The sequence below is a fragment of the Pongo pygmaeus genome, chromosome 8 (assembly GCF_028885625.2).
Source record: "Pongo pygmaeus isolate AG05252 chromosome 8, NHGRI_mPonPyg2-v2.0_pri, whole genome shotgun sequence".
NCBI classification, from domain to species: Eukaryota; Metazoa; Chordata; class Mammalia; order Primates; family Hominidae; genus Pongo; species Pongo pygmaeus.
The window spans coordinates 124500117-124523127 of NC_072381.2; the positions used below are offsets into that span (position 1 = coordinate 124500117).

Consider the following 23011-nt stretch of genomic DNA (forward strand, 5'->3'; position numbering starts at 1 on the left):
TTCCCCTCCCTGCACCCACTATCATCTCCCTCTCCTTTGTTTAATTATCTGTTCATCATCATCTATCTTCATCCTCATTTCTTTTCTTTTTTTTTTTTTTTTGGAGACGGAGTCTCGCTCTGTGGCCCAGCCTGGAGTGCAGTGGTGCGACCTCAGCTCACTGCAAGCTCCTCCTCCCGGGTTCACGCCATTCTACTGCCTCAGCCTCCCGAGTAGCTGGGACTACAGGCGCCCGCCACCACGCCCAGCTCATTTTTTTGTATTTTTAGTAGAGATGGGGTTTCACCGTGTTAGCCAGGATGGTTTCGATCTCCTGACCTCGTGATCCGCCCGCCTCGGCCTCCGAAAGTGCTGGGATTACAGGCGTGAGCCACCGCGCCTGGCCGGATTTTTCTTTTTTTTTCTGAGATGGATTCTCACTCTGTTGCCCAGGCTGGAATGCAGCGGCGCGATCTTGGCTCACTGCAACCGCCGCCTCTTGGGTTCAAGCCACTCTGCCTCAGCTTCCTGAGTAGCTGGGATTACAGCCACCTGCCACCATGCCTAGCTAATTTTTGTAATTTTTTGTTTGTTTTTGAGATAGAGTCTCGCTCTGTCACCCAGGCTGGAGTGCAGTGGCGCGATCTCGGCTCACTGCAAGCTTCGCCTCCCAGGTTCACGCCATTCTCCTGCCTCAGCCTCACAAGTAGCTGGGACTACAGGCACCTGCCACCACCCCCGGCTAATTTTTCGTATTTTTAGTAGAGACAGGGTTTCACCGTGTTAGCCGGGTTGGTCTCAATCTCCTGACCTCGTGATCCACCCACCTCAGCCTCCCAAAGTGCTAGGATTACAGGTGTGAGCCACCGCGCCCCGCCTAGTGCAAGTTTCTAGTTGGCTTCCAAACTGATTCCACATCTGTGTCCCACTCCTCAGCCTCTAAACACCTGCTTGTTTTCTGTGAGAACTAGACACATTAACAGTTATACTACAACAGGAAGCCCAGAGAATTGAAGGGCACGTAATTCGGGGTGCTGCCTTCCAGGGGTTCAGTTTAGTGAGAGAAACAGGAATGCCATATACACACCTAAATATACTCCAATGTATAAATTGCAGCCTGGGCAACATAGCGAGAAACTGTCTCCAAAGAAAAGAAAGAAAAAAGAAAAAAACAGGCGCAGTGGCTCACGCCTGTAATCCCAGCTACGCGTGAGGCTGAGGCAGGAGAATCTCTTGAACCCGGGAGGCGGAGGTTGCAGTGAGCCGAGATCGCGCTATTGCACTCCAGGACGGGCAACTGAGCGAGACTCCATCTCAAAAAAAGAAAAAAGAAAAAAAGATGAGGGTGGGATTGTATTCCTGCAGACACCAAGGACCCTCCCTAATTAGCTCTATGTGACTTGGGGTTGGGGGGCAGACAGTAGATCCAGAGGAGGAATCTTGGAGCCAAATCTTCCACTGTCTGAGTCTTTACCATCATTCAGATCTCAGTTCAAATATCCCTTTCTCGGAGAAGCCTTTCTTGACACCCATTTTAGAGCAGCACACCCCCATTCTCTAACACACTGCAGTTTCTTTGCCTCCAGGGCACATATCATTCTGAGCTGTTTTACTATTATCTATCTATCATCTATTTATTTTTTTTGAGACAGGGTCTCACTCTGTCACCCAGGCTGGAGTGAGTGGCAGGATCACAGCTCACTGCAGCCTCAAAATCCTGGGCTCAAAGGATTTACTGCCTCAGTCCGAGAGTAGCTGGGACTACAGGTGCATGCCACTATGCCTGGCTAATTTTTTAATTTTTTTTTTGTAGAGATGGGTCTTACTATGTTGCCCAGGCTGATCTCGAACTCCTGACCTCAAGTGATGCTCCTGCCTTGGCCTCCCATCGTGTTGGGATCAGAAGTGTGAGCCACCTCACCTGGCCTGGATTATTTATTCTACTCGCCAATTGTCTGTCTTCCCCAGTGGACTGCTTTGTCTTGTTCAGCCCTATGAGGTATCCCCAATGCCTTATTAGGCCCTCAATTTTTTTTGTTTTGTTTTGGGGATGGCTGGATGAAGGAATGGAGACCCTTCCTCCATCCTCAGGACGCCTCTTTTTAGGAACAAGGTGACCTGTTCTTTGAGCTTGACCAGAGGGCAGAGGTAGAACAAGGAAAGCCTAAGACGGGAAGAGAGATTGGAGTGGATTGAGAAGAAGAAGGATGAACAGCTGGATTAGAGAAATTGAGGCAGGCTGCGGAGACTCAAGGAGGTTTCCAAGGGCGAAGGGCCACGGGCAGAAGACTAGTGGAGCTGCACTGAGCAGGTCCTGGCAGGGAGGACGGGGGCTGGAATAGGTGGGCCTGCGGGTGGGGCGGGGCCGACGGGGGGCGGGGGTTGATGGTCCTGTGATGGGGCGGGGCGGGAGGGAGGCGGGTCCTACAGCGGGAGGCGGGGCCTGTGATGGGCCGGGGAGGGAGGCGGGGCCTTGATGGGGACGGGCCCTACGGCGGGCGGGGCGGGCCTCGAGTGCGAGGCGGGTCTTGCAGGCGGCAGCCACAGCTGCGCGCCGCGGCGGCGGAAAATGGCTGCGGCCGAAGTGGCGGACACTCAGCTGATGCTTGGAGTCGGGCTGATCGGTGAGGACGTAGGCGCCCTGCCTGGCAAGCCCGCACCCTGGTGCTGCCTCTGTTCCACCTCGGCCCGGGGCAGCCCGGGCTCCCGCGGCCCCCGGCGCCGCCCGCATGAGGAGGGCGCGGCCCCCTCCCTGTTGGGCCTGGACTGGGGGCTGCGGAGCCCGGCCTCCTTGGCGCAGGGGACCCGGCCCGCCGCCCTCGCCCGCCCGCCCGCGGCCGCCTGTGGGGCCCGCCCGGCCCGAGGGAGCGCGGGGACCTCCAAGATTCCGGGGTGGAGCTCCCCCTGCACGCCCCGGGTTGCCCGGTGGAGCCGGGACGTCGAGCGCGCCCAGGCTGGGCGGCTGCGAGGGGCGCTGCGCGGGCGGGGTCGGGCCGAGCGGGAGCAGCCGGCTGGCGGCGCGGGCGGCTGCCTCGGAGCCACGGGTGACTGCCCGTCCGGGCGGCCCCCATCGTGGGACCGGGCAGCTGGAGACTGCTGGGCCGGGTGCTGCGCGTTGTACACACATTGTCTCCTTTTAGCTCTCACCAAGGACCGAGGGGCCGTGGGAAACGTCTGACGCCCACTTCACGGAGGAGCAAATGGAGGCCCAGGCCGTCATTGTGCACGGACACACCATAGGCAGTACAGACCCGGGAGTGGGACCCTCGCAGTGTAGCCCAGAGCCCCCAGTCCCCACCAGTGGAGAGCTCCTGCATCATGTGATCGAGCTTGTGCATAAAGCAGGAGTTTCTACACAATCGTGTGTGGTGGAATCTCGGTTAGCTCTGAGGAATGTAATTATCTTCCATAATTAAAAAATATTGGGATCTTTGGGCAGCCTCGCGCAGTATTTAGGGGGTGGAACTCGTTGGTTGCCTTCGAAAAAGTTTTATTTTCCCGAGATTTTTGCACACCCCTAAACTCTTTCTATTCCCGAAGTGCACAATAACATTGCTTAGGCTTTAGCAAAACTGAAGAAATATGCTGATTATTTTTCAGTGCCTCAAAGCAGTGCGTTTATGTGGGAATCGCTTACTGTATTTATTTCTTTTTCTTTCTTCTTCTTTTTTTTTTAGACGGGGTCTCCCTCTTATCCAGGCTGGAGTGCAGTAGCGCAATCACCGCTCTCTGCAGCCTCTACCTCCCAGGCCCAAATCATCCTCCCGCCTCGGCCTCCTAGTAGCTGGGACCTCAGGCGTGCACCACCACCCGATTAATTTTTGTATTTTTTGTGGCGATGGGATACCGACATGTTGTCCAGGCGGATTACTATATTCATTTCTAATATGATTTTCAAACCGCTTCAAAACAAAACCTAAGTAACTTAGTTTCTCCAGAAGGTACTTTTGAACTAAGGCTAAGTTAAACTGTCTTTATCTACTAATAGCAAATAAAAAGATGACATATGATCATATTTTGAACTCAGCAGTTTTTTAATTATTCACACTAACATGCATTTAAAAGGGGTTTGCAGCCAGCCTGGGCAACGTGGTAAAACCCTGTCTCTACAAAAAATACAAAAATTAGCCGGATGTGGTGTGCCTGTAGGTGAGAGGATTGCTTGATCCTAGGAGGCAGAGGTGGCAGTGAACTGAGATCATGCCAGTGTACTCCAGCATGGGTGACAGAGTGAGACCCCCCCCCCCCCGTCTCAAAAAAAGAAATTAAAAAAAGAGGCCAGGCGTGGTGGCTCATGCCTGTAATCCCAGCAGTTTGGGAGGCTGAGGCAGGTGGATCAATTGAGGCTGGGAGTTGATCAGCCTGGCCAATATAGCGAAACCCTGTCTCCACTAAAAAGGCAAAAAATTAACTGGGCGTGGTGCTACATGCCTGTAATCTCAGCTACTTGGGAGGCTGAAGCAGGAGAATCACTTGAACCCAGGAGGTGGAGGTTGCAGTGAGCTGAGATCGCGCCACTGCACTGCAGCCCGAGTGACAGAGTGAGACCCTGTCTCTAAAGAGAGAGAGAGGAAAAAAAAAAGAATGTGAGTGTTTTTTTAAATATAATGATTTCTTTTCCTTTCGGCAGATACCCAGTAGTGGGATTACTAGGTGGAATGGTAATTCTGTTTTCAATAACAATTTTTTATTTGTAGTTTTTAGAGACAGAGTCTCTCTTTGTTGACTAGGCTGGAATGCAGTGGTGCATAGCTCACGACAACCTTTGAATCTTGGGCTAACGTGATCCTCCCTCCTTAGCTTCCTGAGTAGCTGGGACCATAGGCATGCACCACCATGCCCAGCTAATTAAAAATTTTTTTCTGTAGAGATGCGGTCTCACTATGTTGCCCAGGTTGGTCTGGAACTTCTGGCCTCAGGTGATCCTCCTGGCTTCCTAAAGCGTTAGGATTATAGGCATGAGCCATTATGCTTGGCTTAAACAATTTTAAATACAAAATTCACACGGTGTGCAACGTGGTTTGAAAGATTTCACGATTTTCTTCATCTCCAGTTTTGTTTTCGACAAACCTTTTCTATGTATTTATTAAGAATTATTCAGCTGGGCACGGTGGCTCACGCCTATAGTCCCAGCACTTTGGGGGGGGCCGAGGCGGGCAGATCATCTGAGGTCAGGAGTTTGAGACCAGTCTGACCAATGTGGAGAAACCGAAACCCCATCTTTACTAAAAATACAAAATTAGCCAGGAGTGGTGGTGCATGCCTGTAACCCCAGCCACTCGGGAGGCTGAGGCAGGAGAATCGCTTAATCTGGGAGATGGAGGTTGTGGTGAGCTGAGATCACTGCATTGGACTCCAGCCTGGGCAATAAGAGCAAAACTCCATCTAAAGAATTATTCCACCTAGCACTTTGGGAGGCTGAGGTGGGCAGATCACCTGAGGTCAGGAGTTCAAGACCAGTCTGGCTAACATGGCGAAACCCTGTCTCTACTAAAAATACAAAAATTAGCCGAGCATGGTAGTGGGCACCTGTAATCCCAGCTACCTGGAAGGCCGAGGCAGGAGAATCGCTTGAACCTGGGAGCCAAGATAGTGCCAGTACATTCCAGCCTGGGTGACAGAGTGAGACTCTGCCTCAAAAAAAAAAAAAAAAGGAATTATTCCAACTAGTTAAAAACTTAATGTAATTTTAGTTTATAAGCATTTGTGTGGGAGGAGATAGAGAGAAACTCTAACATCTGTCTCTTTTTTTTTTTTTTTTTTTGAGACCAAGTTTCGCTCTGTTGCCCAGGCTAGGGTGCAGTGGCGCAATCTTGGCTGACTGCAACCTCTGCCTCCTGAGTTCAAGCAATTTTCGTGCCTTAGCCTCCTGAGTAGCTGGGATTACAGGCATACCCCACCACACCCAGCTAATTTTTGTATTATTAGCAGAGACAGGGTTTCTCCAGGTTGGTCAGGCTGGTCTCGAAGTCCCAACCTCGGGTAATCCACTCACCTTGGCCTCCCAAAGTGATGGGATTACAGGCATGAGCCACCGTGCCCAGCCAAAACTCTACCATATCTCTAAGGCTGAATTTTCATTCATGGTTTGTTATAAAAACTTTTTACTCAGGTGGCCTGTAATTCAGGATCATGACAGCTAGATAATTTGAGCAGTAGAGATAGGTGGGAATTTGGGGTCTCAAGTACTCTGAGTTGCTTTGTAAAATGGGATGTTAAAACTGATTCCACTAAGTGTTTCTGAGTAACCAATCAATTCACTTCCTTGCTGCTGTTTGACATTCTCACAGTGACCATCTTTCCACCGTAGAAAAGGACACCAATGGAGAAGTTCTGTGGGTGTGGTGTTATCCTTCCACGACAGCCACATTAAGGAACCTGCTGCTGAGAAAATGCTGCCTTACAGATGAAAACAAACTTCTTCATCCCTTTGTCTTTGGTCAGTACAGAAGAACGTGGTTTTATATCACAACAATTGAAGTTCCAGATTCTTCCATTTTGAAAAAGGTATGATTGCGTGAAGGTAAAAAAAAAAAACCCATAATAGGCTGGGCATGGTGGTTCACACCTGTAATCCCAGCACTTTGGGAGGCCGAGGCGGGCGGATCACGAAGTCAAGAGATCGAGATCATCCTGGCCAACATGGTGAAACCCCGTCTCTACTAAAAATACAAAAATTAGCTGGGCGTGGTGGCGTGCCCCTGTAGTCCCAGTTACTCAGGAGGCTGAGGCAGGAGAATCGCTTGAACCTGGGAGGCGGAGGTTGCAGTGAGCCGAGATCGTGCCACTGCACTCCAACCTGGTGACAGAGCGAGACTCCGTCTCAAAAAAAAAAAAGAAAATATTAAATATTATTTTCATTGGGAATATTTTCTTTCACACTTCACTCTCATTCATTCTATAAATATTTATTGTTGTCTATTGTATGACAGACCCTGTAGTTGATATATTGGTAAGCAGTACAGCAATATGTGGTCTTTCCCCCTTTTTTTTTGTTTTTGTTTTTTTTGAGGTGGAGTTTTTCTGTTGGTCAGGCTGGAGTGCAATGGCGCAATCTCGGCTCACTGCAACCTCTGCCTCCCGGGTTCAAGCGATTCACCTGCTTCAGCCTCCCCAGTAGCTGGGATTACAGGCACCCACCATCACGCCTGGCTAATTTTTTGTATTTTTAGTAGAGACAGGTTTTACCATGTTTGCCAGGCTTGTCTTGAACTCTTGACCTCAGGTGATGCACCCGGCCAGGATAAATTATGAATTTAGAAAGGCAGGCTGAGCGCGTTGGCTCACGCCAGTAATCCCAGCATTTTGGGAGGCTGAGGCGGGTGCATCACCTAAGGTGGTGAGCTCAAGACCAGCCTCATCAACATGGAGAAACCGCATCTCTACTAAAAATACAAAACTTAGCCAGGGTGGTGGCGCATGCCTGTAATCCCAGCTACTCGGGAGGCTGCGGCAGGAGAATCTCTTGAACTCGGGAGGCAGAGGTTGTGGTGAGCTGAGATTGCGCCATTGCACTCTAGCCTAGGCAACAAGAGCGAAACTCTGTCTTAAAAAAAGAAACAAAAAAAACCAGAATTTAGAAAGGATATTTAAGGCAGCTCGTGTATTAAGTAGACTTTTCTTGGTGTGTTGTTTGGTATGAACAGTATCAGTGTGACATGTGGAAGACTAGGATGTGGTAATCGTGGGCTTTCCTAATCCCAAGCAACCAGCAGGTTTTTTCAAAGAATAGAATATTGGAACAATACTTTATCCAAGCCTCTGGCATGTACCCAAACAGACATTTTTTTTCCCGTTTTAGGGCTAATTTATAGCCAATAGTGGGACTATGTGAAGCATGACTAGAATACCAGCTTAAATTTTAAAAATTACATTTAAAATAGCAGGAAGGTAACAATTTAGAAACTGTAGAAGGTTTAAGACAAAACAGATTCATAATTACAAAATATAAATTTGCAAGAAGATACTTTTTTTTTTTTTTTTTTTTTTTTTAACGGGAGTTTTGCTCTTGTTGCCCGGGCTGGGGTGCAGTAGCATGATCTCGGCTCACTGCAACCTCCATCTCCCAGATTCAAGCGATTCTCCTGCCTCAGCCTCCTGAGTAGCTGGGATTACAGGCATTCGCCACCATGTCCAGCTAATTTTCTTTTTTTTTTTAACTTCAATTTTTAATTGTTATTTTTTGAGTCAGAGTCTCATTTTGTCACCCAGGCTGGAGTGCAATTGTGCAATCATGTCTTACTGCAGCCTTAATCTCCTGGGCCCAAGTGATCCTCCCTCCTCAGCTCCCTGAGTAGCTGGGAGCACAGGTGTGCACTACCATGCCCAGCTGGTTTTTAAATTTTTTGTAGAGATGAGGTCTCACTTTGTTGCCCAGGCTGCTCTTGAACTCCTGAGTTCAAGCGATCCTCCTGTCTTTGCTCCTAAAGTTCTGGGATTACAGGCGCAAGCCACCGCACCTGGCCAAAAAGATAGGTTTCAATATATAATGAAATCTTTGGTTTATTGCTCAATAAGTTCTTTTTGTTTTGTTTTGTTTTTTTTTTGAGATGGAGTCTTGCTCTGTCACCCAGGTTGGAGTGCGGTGGTGTGATCTCGGCTCACTGCAACCTCTGCCTCCCAGGATCAAGCGATTCTCGTGCCTCAGCCTCCCAAGTAGCTGGGACTACAGGCATGCACTACCACCTACTCTTCATTTTAAATGTATCTCTTCAAAGTTTTGTATTTATGAAATTCTGAATTTTGTCTCATTAGTGGAAATATTAGGTATATGATTATCAGAAATTTATGATATAGAGGCATATTAGTAAATAAAGGTTTTTTCTTTTTTTGAGACAAAGTCTCACTCTGTCGCTCAGCCTGGAGTGCAGGGACGCAATCGCGGCTCACTGCAACCTCTGCCTCCTGGGTTCAAGCAGTTCCCTGCCTCAGCCTCCCGAGTAGCTGGGATTACAGGCACCCGCCACCACGCCTGGCTAATTTTTGTAGTTTTAGTAGAGATGGGGTTTCACCATCTTGGCCAGGCTGGTCTTGAACTCCTGACCTTGTGATCCACCTGCCTCGGCCTCCCAAAGTGCTGGGATTACAGGTGTGAGCCATCGTGCCCAGCCAAAGCTTCTTATAATAGTACTTTTTAGTTTATAGCACCCTGCAGAGAGTTAGTTCAGGAGCTGTATGGTTGTTACTGAGATGTATTTTGTTGTTTTTCATCCTTTTATAACGAAGAACAATTGCTATTCGACAGAGCTGTAGTGTGACTATGATTAAGAATAATCTATTTCAAAATAGTTAGAATAATTTGAATGTTTTCAGCATAAAGAAAAGATAAATAGTCTGGGTGCGGTGGCTGATGCGTGTAATCCCAGCACTTTGGGAGCTGAGGTGGGTGGATCATTTGAGGCCAGGAGTTTGAGACCAGCCTGGCCAACAGAGTGAAACACTGTCTCTACTGAAAACACAAAAAATTAGCTGGGCATGGTGGTGTGCCTATAATCCCAGCTACTTGGAAGCTTAGGAGGCTGAGGCATGAGAATTGCTTGAACCCAGGAGGCAGAGGTTACAGTGAGCTGAGATTACACCACTGCACTCCAGCCTGGGCAACAGAGCAAATGTCTCAAAAAAAAAAAAAGAAAAAAATATACTGGAAAAATATATACATCTATTATGTATCAATAAAAATAAGTAAAATAAGGGTGTGGTGGTGGTGCCTGTAGTCCCAGCTACTTGAGAGGCTGAGGCAGGAGGATCTCTTGAGCCCAGGAGTTCAAGTCCAGCCTAGGCAACATAGTGAGACCCCAACTCAAAAAAAAAAAGGTAAAATAAAATAGTGAAAAAGTGTGGGGGAGAAAAGATAAGCAGTTGCTAAATTGGTGAGTCTGATTTAGCACTTCTTTCTTCTACTTTGATGAGATTAGGGGACATTAAGTAGAAATGTACTTTTTTTTATATTTGAGTGAAGTATTTTTGATTTCTGAAAAAATTTTTTTCTCTATTGCATTCTTATGTAGGAAATTCAATATATACGTATATGTAATACATATGCACATGCAGAAGTATAAAGAAGCAAGTGAGGACTTGTTACATTTTGGTCTTTTTCTTTTAATACTGTTGTGTCTTGTATAAAAGGTTTGTTAGAATATAGTAATAAAAATTCTGCTAAAGTGTATTTAAAAAGTATATTTTTTTTGTTTCTTTTGAACAGGTGACTCATTTTTCTATTGTTCTGACTGCCAAAGATTTTAACCCAGAGAAGTATGCTGCCTTCACTAGGATATTGTGTAGGTCTGTATAAAAATTATATTAAATGCTAATATACAAAATGAAGACCTTAATATAGTTACATAGCAGATTTCTACACTGAGAGAGCAAAGTTCAGCCTTGTCTCCCCAGCATAATCTGTAGTAGCCCTTCACAGACTGTAAAGAGGGCCTTTCTCTTTTGCTCTGTTGATACTTCTCTTATTTGGGTAAATGATCTAGGGGAAGAGAAGAAGCAGTTTTATAGCTATTGTAGCTCCTGGGTGTTTTGAGTCACTTCCTACTTTTGGTCTGTTACTTCTGTTCACTTCCAGTCTAGAATTCCCTTAGTAGGCTGGATAAGTTAAGGGCCTTATGACATGGTAAACTGGTTCATATGTGTCAAGGTGTGTGTGTGCAGTCATTTTGGGGAAAGAATTATGCCAAAGCACAAGAACACATTTCTTAGCTGGAATGCTGAGAAGCTAGGGAATTCTGATTAATTGGTTAGTCACGATTTAGCTAGACTCTTTTAGTTTCATCTCCATTGTTGAAAAATTTATCTAAAATATACCAGTCTATTTTCTTTTCTTTTTCTTTTTCTTTTTCTTTTTTTTTTGAGACAGGGTTTCACTTTATTGCTCAGGCTGGAGTGCAGTGGATTCATCATGGCTCACTGCAGTCTTGACCTCCCAGGACTCAGGTGATCCTCCCACCTCAGCCTCCCATGTAGCAAGGACTGCAGGTGCACACTTCCATGCCTAGCCAATTTTTTATATTTTTTGTAGAGACAGGGTTTCACCATGTTGCCCAGGCTGGTTTCAAACTCCTGAGCTCAAGCGATCTGCCCATATTGACCTCCCAAAGTGCTGGGATTATAGGCGTGATGAAACTCTTTTTTTATGTGTTAAAGATATTAGCTCTTTCTTAAGATATTAGCTCTTTCTTAATGATGAAGGCTTTTGCAGAGTTTTATTTATTATGTTTTTTTTTTGAGACGGAGTCTCACTTTGTTGCCCAAGCTGGAGTGCAGTGGGGTGATCTTGGCTCACTGCAACCTCTGTCTCCTAGGTTCAAGCGATTCTCCTGCCTCAGCCTCCCGAGTAACTGAGATTTACAGGTGGGTGCCACCACGCCCAGCTAATTTTTTGTATTTTTAGTAGAGACGGGGTTTTGTCATGTTGGCCAGGCTGGTCTGGAACTCCTGACCTCAAGTGATCCGCCCGCCCTGGCCTCCCAAAGTGCTGGGATTATAGGCGTGAGCCACCACGCCCTGCCTTGCAGGGTTTTAGTTGTGAATTTTTTTTTTTTTTTTTGGTTGTTGTCTTTTTTTTAGAGACAGGGTCTTGCTCTTTTGCCTAGCTTGGAGTGCCTTGGCATGATTATAGCTCACTGTAACCTTGAACTCCTGGGGTGAAACAGTCCTCTCACCTCAGCCTCCCAAGTAGTTAGGACTACAGATGTGTGCCACTGCTCCTGGCTAATTAAAAAATATATATATATTTTGTAGAAAGGTGGTCTTACTATGTTGCCCAGGCTGGTCTTGAACTCCTGGGGTCAAGTGATCCTCTGCCTTGGCTTTTCAAAGCGCTGAGATTACAAACATGAGCCACTGCACCTGGCCCTTTAAAAAAAATATATTGTTGTTACTAGATAGAATTATAATTCTAGGTGTCATGTTACTGTCAGGTTTTTCCCTAATACAGAGATTTTTGGGGGCACTGCGGGTGAAGGGAATTGTTTTTGTTTTATAAGCCTAATAAATGGTAGCCTTTTGGCTATTTTTGTGCATGAATGTATATACACACACCAAAAGAAGCAGAAAAAAAAAAGAGAAAAACTCTATCATAAGACTATCTTCTCATTACCTAAGGGTTTCAGTTGGATTATATCTTGGCTAAATGAGATTTCACCATTTTTGCAACCAGCCAGAATAAAAAAGCTTCCTACTCTCCTAAGAACCAGGTGAATGTCTCACTGTGGATAAACAGTTGTCTGCTAATGTGGCACTTACACAAAGGGAGATTATTATTGCCAGAAAAGACGCTATCCAGAAGCCATAAACTAAAAACACTACAGAGATATTTTTGAACAAACACTGGACTCCCATTTCATTTGGTTGAGTCGGGGTTATGTTGCTCAACTGAATTCACTGGGAAATATTCTGGAGTCCAAAAGGCAAGGTTGCTTCAGACCCCACTTCCTGCCCAGAAGGAGGCCCAGAGGGTTTCTCAACTTGTGCAGTGCGTGGCATTGTAGTATCCTGGATTTCCTCTCCCGTCACAGTGCAAGAGAAGTGAGGACTCGAGCTACTGCCAGCCGCCTCCTCTGCTTCCTGCCCCTTCCTGCATCACTATACCCACTCTTGCATGTATGCACGCCCAAGTATTTGCACACACACACACACAGGTCTGTGTGTACATGCACACACTCATAGGCAAAGACTTCTTTTCTTCATGACAGGTTGACATGGAGTTGCCTCCCTCCATTTCTAGTGAGGAGCAGGCAGGCATGCCTTCCACACACAGCTTGCTGCTCACAGCGGCAGCGGAAGCCCGCAGGAGGGAACCTCATTCCCTATGTGGCTGCAGGTTCACTGCCGTGGTCCTCTTCAGCCTCTAGTCGCTTGCTGCTAGTGGCCCTGCTAGAGAACCGGGGTTTCATGCACACTTGCACTCAGCTGTCCAGGCCAGGTGTGGCAGCCTATGGATGTCTATCTGAACAAGGTGCTCGGGGTCGCACTGTGGGCTTTTCCTGTGGAGTGGTTTTGGGGGGATTTCCCCCTGTGTTTTAGCTCTCCTGGCCCAGGGTTGTCATGTAGGAAGTCATCTTATCCTACCAACCTTATGTTTCTCTTTTCTATTACTGTGTATTGTTTCTATTTTATAATTTTTTTTTTTTTTTTTGAGATAGAGTTTCACTCTGTCACCCAGGCTGGAATGCAGTGGCGCCATCTCGGCTCACTACCACCTCCACCTCATGAGTTTAAGTGATTCTTGTGCTGCAGCCTCCCAAGTAGTGGGAATTACAGGCGCACACCACCACACCTGGCTAATTTTTATATTTTCAGTAGAGACGGGGTTTCACCATGTTCACCAGGCTTGTCTCGAACTCCGGGCCTAAAGTGAGCCTCTTGCCTCGGCCTCCTAGGGTGCAGAGATTATATAAGCATGAGCCACAGCGCTTGGCCTCTATTTTAGAAAGTTAATGGCATTTTGATTTTTTTGTTGTTGGTAGTAATAAAGCACATTTAGAAATACAGGAGAATATACAGTGAAAACTAAGCTACCTCCTCCTCCTGTTCCCAGACTCCAGTTCTACCTCCTGATCCCCACCCCACACAACTCCGATGACCTCCTTCTTTATATCCTATCAGAGAAGTTTTTCTCCCTGTGTGAGCCTGTGTGTGAGTTCTGGGTTTGAATGTATTTGACATGTGTGAAAGCTCACCACATTCATTGTTCTCTACCTTTTTTCCCTCAAGTTGTGAATTGAATTAGTAATTTTTAAAAAAACACTGATGATTGACAAAAGTTGGCAAGCAGTTAAAACACTTGCTTTTTTCATTTAGTCTATGATAAATATAATTTTCAAGTGATCTGTCTTTTTTTTTTTTTTTGAGGCAGAATCTTGCTCTGTTGCTCAGGCTGGAGTATAGTGGCGTGATCTTGACTCACTGCAACCTCCTCCTCCTGGGTTCTAGTGATTCTCCTGCCTCAGCCTCCCAAGTAGCTGGGATTACAGGTGCGAGCCACCAGGCCCAGCTAATTTTTGTATTTTTAGTAGAGACAGGGTTTCACCGTGTTGCCCGGGCTGGGGGCTGGTCTCTAACTCCTGGCCTCAAGTGATCCGCCCACTTCGGCCTCCTAAAGTGCTGTGATTACAGGCGTGAGTCACTGTGCCTGGCCCTCAAGTGATCTGTCTTAAATATGTTTTATTTTCTTCCCGATTTTCTATCCCACCAGCTCCTGAAAGGCCCAAATAGACCCAGTCATGTTTCTCAAGCAAAATTTAATTTTAGTTGCTCACAGGAAGAGATTTCAAGGGGAAGAGACGGATTCCACATGTGAGCTATAAACGCAGCCAGTTTCCTGTCAGCATTTTCTAGAAGCTTTAACTTGATGATGAATGTCTAATGTGCATTTATCACCAGAAACCTAAAGGAGTTTTGGTTTCTTAATTATCTAAATATAGCTACCTCTGGGAGCTCATTTAATAATAAGTATGGGTTCTACAACTAATTACTGGTTTCTCTGTGAACAGTGCGTAAAACTCCTTTCTTGTCAAAGGAAATCTCAGTAATAAAACAGTTGTATGACTGAGAACCCCAGTTGTGAATGTAAGACACAGGATAAGTGCACAACATTCTTGAGAATCCTGGGACCTCAGGAAGTTCGTACTTCATTCTCCTGCCTTAGTAACGACAATGGGCTCCCAGATGTAAGGAGACAGCTGAGTCCAAAGAATTGTTGAAGGTCTCTCAAGCTTTTTCTTTTCTTCCTTTTTTTTTTTTTTTGAGACAGAATCTTGCTCTGTCAACCAGGCTGGAATGCAGTGGTGCAATCTTGGCTCATTGCAACCTCTGCCTCCCTGGTTCAAGCGACTCTCCTGCCTCAGCCTCCTGAGCAGCTGGGATTACAGGCATGTGCTGCCACACCTGGCTAATTTTTTTTTTTTTTTTTTTTGGTATATTTAGTAGAGACGAGGTTTTGCCATGTTGGCCAGGCTGGTCTCCAACTCCTGACCTCAGGTGATCTGCCTGCTTTGCCCTCCCAAAGTGCTAGGATTACAGGCATGAGCCACTGCGCCCGGCTGCTTTTTCTTTGAAATATATTTTTAATATATATTTAATATGACGCTACTTGAAAGTAATACTACTTTCTACGTGAAAAGATTCAAGCATTCAGGCCAAGCGCAGTAACTCAGCAGTAAGTGCAGCTGTAATCCCAGCACTTTAGGAGGCTGAGGTAGGTGGATTGCCTGAGTTCAGGAGTTCGAGACCAGCCTGGCCAACATGGTGAGACCCCAACTCTACTAAAATTACAAAACTTAGCAGGGTGTGGTTATGCACACCTGTAATCTCAGCTACTCGGGAGGCTGAGGCAGGAAAAACGCTTGAACCCAGGAGGTGGAGGTTTCAGTGAGCCAAAATTGCACCGCTGCACTCCAGCCCGGGTGACAGAGTGAGACTCTGTCTCAAAAAAAAAAAGAAGAGTGAAGCATTCAGAAGGGCAGTAGCAAGGTGGCCTCGGATTCTTAAGAAGGCACCCATACCAGCCTGGGTGCACGTCTCTACGTGATTTGTGCCAAATGAAAGCACAGTTGCTTTGTTGTCCTTTCTTACAGAATGTACCTGAAACATGGGAGCCCAGTTAAAATGATGGAGAGTTATATTGCAGTTCTCACAAAGGGGATATGCCAGAGTGAAGAAAATGGCTCTTTCCTTAGTAAGGATTTTGATGCCCGAAAGGCCTACCTGGCTGGCTCCATCAAAGGTAAGAAGGGAAAAAACAGGCCAGGCACGGTGGCTCACACCTGTAATCCCAACACTTTGGGAGGCTGAGGCAGGCGGATCACGAGGTCAGGAGATCGAGACCATCCTGGTTAACGCAGTGAAACCTCATCTCCACTAAAAATACAAAAAATTAGCCGGGCGTGGTGGCACCCACCTGTGATCCCAGCTACTCAGGAGGCTGAGGCAGGAGAATCAGTTGAACCTGGAAGGCGGAGGTTGCAGTGAGCCGAGATTGCGCCACTGCACTCCAGCCTGGGCAACAGAACGAGACTCCGTCTCAAAAAAAAACCAAAAAAACAAAAAAAAGAAGGTAAAAACAAAACCCTTCCAACAACAAAATCCCCAAGCCAAAAACAGTCTCATTAGATCCTATTGTGCCTAATAGAATAATTAGATAATTAGATTATCTAATTAGAATTATCTAATAACTAGATAATTCTAATCCTTCCATACATTATTTTTATTTACATATTTTTCATATCATTTGTACACAAGAGGGTACTTTTAACCCCTGTATTTCCTTATTGAGTTAGAATTCTCTCAGAGGAAAACAGGTTTTTGTGGTATTTGTTTCCATATTATTCTATTGGCTATTTTAGAAATGTTTTCTCGCTGGTGGGCTGAATTTTGTGGCTCGAGGTCTTCATGGATTACATTTCTTTTCTTAGATCTTAGCAGTTATCTCTGTCATCTGAAGAGCCCAAGGCCTTGACCACAAGCTCCTAATTTAAGTTCCAGCTGGAAAATCCAAAATGCAGACAGCTCAGGCCTAAGCCACAGACTTCAGGGTCCCTGAGCAGGAGGTGAGGGGAACTCTGAAGGCGAGGCTGCCCTCTGTCGTGTCCTCCTATGGTGCCCATCTGTCTTTGCTTTTGATCCCGCTGTTCTTTGAATTTTCTCAGCATCCCTGTTGAGGTGGTAGGTGTTTGTCAGGCTAACTTAAGGACTTAAGTAATTATACTGGGGGACATGGGGGAGTTAATAGACTTATTTTTTTTCCTTTTGAGACAGGGTCTTGCTTTGTTACTGAGGCTGAAGTGCAGTGGTACAATTACGGCTCACTGTAGCCTTAACTTCCTGGGCTCAAGCAATCCTTCCACCTCAGCCTCCCGAGTAGCTGGGACTACAGATGCACACCACCATGCCCAGCTAATTTTTTTTTTTTTTTTTTTGAGTCAAGAGTCTCACTGTGTCACCCAGGCTGGAGTGCAGTGGCACAATCTCAGCTCACTGCAACCTTTGCCTCCCAGGTTCAAGCGATTCTCGTGCGTCAGCCTCCCAAGTAGCTGGGACTACAGGCACCTGCCAGCACACCCAGATAATTTTTTTTTTTTTTTTTTAAGATGGAGTTTCGCTCCATCAAGTGTTGCCTAGGCTGGGTGACGTGATCTTGGCTCACCGCATCCTCCGCCTCCTGGGTTCAAGTGCCTCAGCCTCCCAAGTAGCTGGGATTACAGGCATGTGCCACCACGCCTGCCTAATTTTGTATTTTTAGTAGAGATGGGGTTTCTCTATGTTGGTCAGGCTGGTCTCGAACTCCTGACCTCAGGTGATCCGTCTGCCTCGGCCTCCCAAAGTGCTAGGATTACAGGCATGAGCTACCGTGCCCGGCCACTAATTTTTATATTTTTTGTAGAGATGGGGTTTCACCATTTTGGCCAGGCTGGTCTCGAACTCCTGACCTCAGGTGATCCACCCGCCTCGGCCTCCCAAAGTGCTGGAATTACAGGTGTGAGCCACTGCGCCCAGCCTAATTTTGTATTTTTAGTAGAGATGGGGTTGCACCATGTTGGCCAGGCTGGTGTCAAACTCCTGACCTCAGATGACCCACCTGCTTAGGCCTCCCAAAGCGCTGGGATTACAGTGTGAGACACTGTGCCCAGCCCCAGCTAATTTTTAAACATTTTTTAGAGACAGTCTCCCTGTGTTGCCCAGGCTGGTCTCAAACTCCTGGGCTCAAGTGATCCTCCCACCTTGGCCTCCCAAAGTGTTGGGATTACAGACATTAGTCACCCTGCACCTGGCAGACTTTTTTTTTTTTTTTTTTTTTTTTTATCAGGAAGTTTTAATGATACAGAAAGATGCTGGTTCCCTTCACATCAGTTGTTTCATTTTTTTGTGAGTCTAGCTTCCTCTATGCATCCCATCATAGAGTCTCTTGCGGGGCAGAGCACACGTCCTGGGAAGCCGACACAGGATAGATCTACTCTTCCACCAAATAAAGTGTTTGTATGCTTTACAACATTTGCCTAAATTCTCTGTATTAAAAATAATTTTGTAGGCCAGGTGCTGTGACTCACACCTGTAATCCCAACACTTTGGGAGGCTGAGATGGGTGGATCAGTTGAGGTCAGGAGTTCAAGATCAGCCTGGCCAACATGGTGAAACCCCGTCTCTACTAAAAATACAAATATTAGCCAGGCGTGGTGGTGTGTGCCTGTAATCCCAGCTACTCGGGAAGCTGAAGCAGGAGAATCGCTTGAGCCCAGGAGGCAGAGGTTGCGGTGAGCAAAGATCTTGCCACTGCACTCCAGCCTGGGTGACAGAGTGAGACTCGGTCTCAAAAAAAACAAAAAAAATCTTTATTTCTTTGCATGATGTGTAATGCAGTAACATTACAATTTCTCTTTTTTGAAGACATTGTATCTCAGTTTGGAATGGAAACTGTTATCTTACATACAGCACTGATGCTAAAGAAAAGAATTGTGGTGTATCACCCCAAGATAGAAGCGGTCCAGGAGTTTACCAGGTATCATCTCTAATTATAAAAAAGTGTTAACTTTGTTGGCAGACAGTTTGCAGCACTAGATGTTACTGTGTGCTCTGCTGTGTTGCACATTTGCTATAAATAGCATGTGGTGAAATACCACCTTTGGTCTGAAGTTTCTGTTTAGCTCTAGTAGTTCAAGGTCACTGATTTGGACTATTTATGACTATTTTAGAGCAGGGGGTTAGCAAACTTTTCCTTGCCAGACAGTAAATATTTTAGGTTTGTGAGCCATATGGTCACTGTCCCAACTATTCAACTGCCTGGGTAGCACAAAAGCAACCATGGAGGACACGTACATAAATGACTCAGCATGGCTGTGGTCAGTGAAACTTTATTTTCAAGGACAGGCAGCTAGCCTGTGGGCCATAGTTTGCTGACCCGTTTCAGGTAAATTGTCCTTCTGTTCAGTTTTATCAAAGAGTCTTTTTTTTTCTTGTTTTAATTAAAAAGTTTTAGAGCAGGACAAAGACTCTTATTTTGATAGTACATATAGATTTTTTAAATTTTATTTTCATTTTTAGTAGAGATGGGGTCTTGCTGTGTTGCCCAGGGTGGTCTCAAACTCCTAGGCTCCAGCGATCCTCATGCCTTGGCCTCCCAAAGTGCTGGAATTACAGGTGTGAGCCACTGTGCCCGGCCAAAATACATATAGATTTTGTTGTTGTTAATAATTGTTTTGCCAGGGGGGTCAGCTCAGGGCCAGGAGGTGCCTGCCAGGCCCTGCCCCCTCTAACAGCTCCCCCACCTGCCACACAGATTTTTAAAGATTTTTTATTTACTAAATCTAACTTGTTATTAGGTCCTTTTAAATTTTTTTCATTTTTATTTTATTTTATATTTTTTGTTGAGATGAGGTTTCTCGGGTCTCACTATGTTGGCCAGGCTGGTCTCGAACTCCTGGGCTCAAGTGATTCTCCTGCCTCCGTTGAGATTACAGACATGAACCACCACACCCAGCCATTAGGTTCCTTTTTTTTTTTTTTTTTTTTGAGACAGAATCTCTCGCTTTGTCGCCAGGCTGGAGTGGTGCAATGGCGTGATCTTGGCTCACTGCAACATCCACCTCCTGGGTTCAAGTAATTCTCCTGCCTCAGCCTCCTGAGTAACTGAGACTACAGGCGCGCACCACCACGCCCAGCTAATTTTTGTATTTTTAGTAGAGATGGGGTTTCACCATGTTGGCCAAGATGGTCTCGATCTATTGACCTCGTGATCTGCCCGTCTCGGGCTCCCGAAGTGCTGGGATTACAGGCATGAGCCACTGCGCCCGGCCAGGTCCTTCTTTAAAAGGAAGAGGACTTAGCATTCTTGTTGGGTTTACTGTATGTCAGGCATTTTATAAGATAACTTAAATTATTCAATTTACTCGTATAAGAAGAACCCTGCAAGGAAGTATTTTTACCCTGTTTTATGAATGAGAAAATTAAGGTTGGCAGAGTATAGGTATAAGGTAATGAAAAGAACAAAGGCTTCATAGTCAGAAAGACCTGAGTTAAAATCTTGGGAGGGCAACTTATTAGCTCTGTGAACACATAAAAGATACTGAATGTTGGCCGAGCATGGTGGCTCACACCTGTAATCCCAGCACTTTGGGAGGCTGAGGCTAGCAGATTGCCTGAGACCAGAAGTTCAGGACCAGACTGAGCAACACAGCAAAACCCCATCTCTATAAAAAAATACAAAAATTAGCCAGGCATGGTGGCATGCACCCGTAGCCCGAGCTACACAGGAGGCTGAGGTGGGAGAATTGCTTGAGCCCAGGAGGTGGAGGCTGCAGTGAGCCATGATCATGTCACTGCACCCCAGCCTGGACAACGGAGTGAGGCGCTGTCACAGAAACAAAACAAAAGATATTGATTGTTTCAGAGCCTGTGTTCCTTTATCTGTAAAATGAAGATCGTAATATCTACTTACGAGTTTGTTTTTAAGACTGGAAATAATTTGTGTAAGATGCTTAACATGTACCTAGCCTGTAAGACACACTTTAGAAGTTATTATTGTTATGATCATTATTGCATCAGACTTTAACTGAGCGGGCCAGAACTTTTACCCTGCCCTCTCTGGGTCCAAAAGCCTATATTTTCTATCCCATCACCTTTTCCCCCTCTACATATGCTACTTAAACTGGAGTGGTCATCTTCTGAGATATTTAGCAAGGCACTAGGGGGTTCATGAAGCCACAGATAAATCTGATACATCTTGTTGCAGTCATTATTCTACCATAAGTTTTTTTCAGAGAAACCTGTGTCTTAGGAAAACAAACACACTTGGTTTGCGAATTTTACTAAAATTTTAAATATAAATGGGAGACTTCCAGAAAATTTCTTGCTTGCAGAGGTGACTTTGAATTTTACCCTCAGACTTCCTTTCCATGACAGTCTCCAGAGTGGGATTTTCAGAGGAAAACCTTAGAAGCGTCACTCCTTGCTACCACAGGGATCTTTTAAAACTTCACCTTGTGCTTTCTGTAGCTGATCTGATCCCCAAAAGCAGAGTTTAAAACATTGCATAGAGGCTGGGTGCAGTGGCTCATGCCTGTAATCCCAGCACTTTGGGAGGCCAAGGCAGGTGGATCACCTGAGGTCAGGAGTTCAAGATCAGCCCGGTCAACATGGTGAAACCCCATCTCTACTAAAAATACAAACATTAACCGGGCCGTGGTGGCAGGCGCCTGTAGTCCCAGCTACTTGGGAAACTGAGACAGGAGAATTACTTGAACCCCAGAGGTGGAGGTTGCAGTGAGCCAAAATCGCACCATTGCACTCCAGCTTGGGTGACGAGTGAAACTCCATCTCAAAAAAATAAATAATAAAACATTGCATTGCTTTAATTTGAAGCCCAGAGGTTAGCACATTTGAGGCTTGGTCTCACCTCTGTCCCTGATTAGCTGTAGACTCTACCCTCTTCATTTCCTCCTCAGGAAGAGGAGAAGGGGCAGGCTGAGTCTTTAAGGTGTGGACCAGCAACAACTTGAATTCTTGCCTTGATTCCCCAGGACTCTGCCTGCCCTGGTGTGGCACCGACAGGACTGGACCATCCTTCACTCTTACGTGCACCTCAACGCCGATGAGCTGGAAGCCCTGCAGATGTGCACAGGTAGACAAGAGGATCCCAGGGGAGGGGAGGAACTGTTTCACTTTTTTTTTTTTTTTTTCCTGAGCCAGAGTTTCACTCTTGTTGCCCAGGATGGAGTGCAGTGGCGCAATCTTAGCTCACCGCAACGTCCGCCTTCGATTCTCCTGCCTTAGCCTCCCAAGTAGCTGGGATTACAGGCATGCGCCACCAAGCCCGGCTAATTTTATTCCACTTTCAAGAGGGTTTTTTGTTTTTATTTTGTGCATTCCTAAGTGGAATACTGATCCTTTATTATTTCTTTGGCATATGCAATCAATTTTTTGCCCTTAAAATTTTTTTTTTTTTTTAGTTTAAAAAAAAATTGTGGCCGGGCGCAGTAGCTCACGCCTGTAATCCCAGCACTTTGGGAGGCCAAGGTGGGCAGATCACCTGAGGTCGGGAGTTCGAGACCAGCCTGACCAACATGGAGAAACCCCGTCTCTACTAAAAATACAAAAAATTAGCTGGGTGTGGTGGCGCATGCCTGTAATCCCAGCTACTTGGGAGGCTGAGGCAGGAGAAGTGCTTGAACCCAGGAGGTGGAGGTTGCGGTGAGCCGAGATCACGCCACTGCACTCCAGCCTGGGCAACAAGAACGAAACTCTGTCTCAAAAAAAAAAAAAAAAAAATTGTGGTAAAATGCATATAGGATTTACCTTTTTTTGGCCGGGCGCGGTGCCTCATGCCTATAATCCTAGCACTTTAGGAGGCTGAGGCGAGTGGACTGTCTGAGCTCAGGAGTTTGAGACCAGCCTGGCCAACATGGTGAAACCATGTCTCTACTAAAATACCAAAAAAAAAAAAAAATTAGCCGGGTGTGGTGGTGGGTGCCTGTAGTCCCAGCTACTCTGGAGGCTGAGGCACAAGAATCGCTTGAACCCAGGAGGTGGAGGTCGCAGTGAGCCCAGACTGAGCCACTGCACTCCAGCTAGGGCGACAGAGCGAGACTCTGTCTCCAGAAAAAAATGATTTACCTTTTTTTTTTTGAGACCAGGTCTTCCTATGTTGCTCAGGCTGGTCTTGAACTCCTGAACTCAAGCGATCTGCCCATCTTGGCCTCCCACACTGTTGGGATTACAGGCGTCAGCCACTACACACAGCTACATTTACCTTTTTAACCATTTGTAAACATATAGTTCAGTGGCATTAAGTACATTCACATGTGTTGTTCAGCCATCATCAAAATGCAGCCTATTTTTGGCTGGGCACAGTGGCTCACACCTGTAATCCCAGCACTTTGGGAGGCCGAAGTGGGGTGATCGCCTGAGCCCAGTAGTTCCAGACCAGCCTGGGCAACATATGAGACCCGTCTTTTAAAATTTTTAAATTATAAAATAAAAAAAATGCAACCTATATTTAATTGTTTAACCTGTAAAGTTCTTTTTTTTTTTTTTCTTG

At 46.1% G+C, this 23011-nt stretch overlaps 1 protein-coding gene across 4 annotated transcripts in view; it reads left to right on the forward strand.

The window, feature by feature from the left end:
* Nucleotides 1–2452: 2452 nt before the first annotated feature.
* The window catches only part of DENND10 (DENN domain containing 10), a 33532-nt gene continuing 12973 nt past the window's right edge, over nt 2453–23011 (forward strand). Inside the window, exons 1-6 of one of the 4 annotated variants that reach the window (XM_054435325.2) lie at nt 2453–2603; nt 6270–6486; nt 10181–10260; nt 15561–15709; nt 18367–18478; nt 21495–21595. In XM_054435325.2, coding sequence (XP_054291300.1) covers nt 15562–15709; nt 18367–18478; nt 21495–21595 — 361 coding nt within the window. In that variant the 5' untranslated portion in view covers nt 2453–2603; nt 6270–6486; nt 10181–10260; nt 15561. Of the gene's footprint in view, nt 2604–3137; nt 3375–4550; nt 4566–6269; nt 6487–10180; nt 10261–15560; nt 15710–18366; nt 18479–21494; nt 21596–23011 lie in introns of those variants that run through there. The other 3 variants (XM_054435321.2, XM_063670324.1, XM_063670325.1) reach the window with 3 other exon arrangements.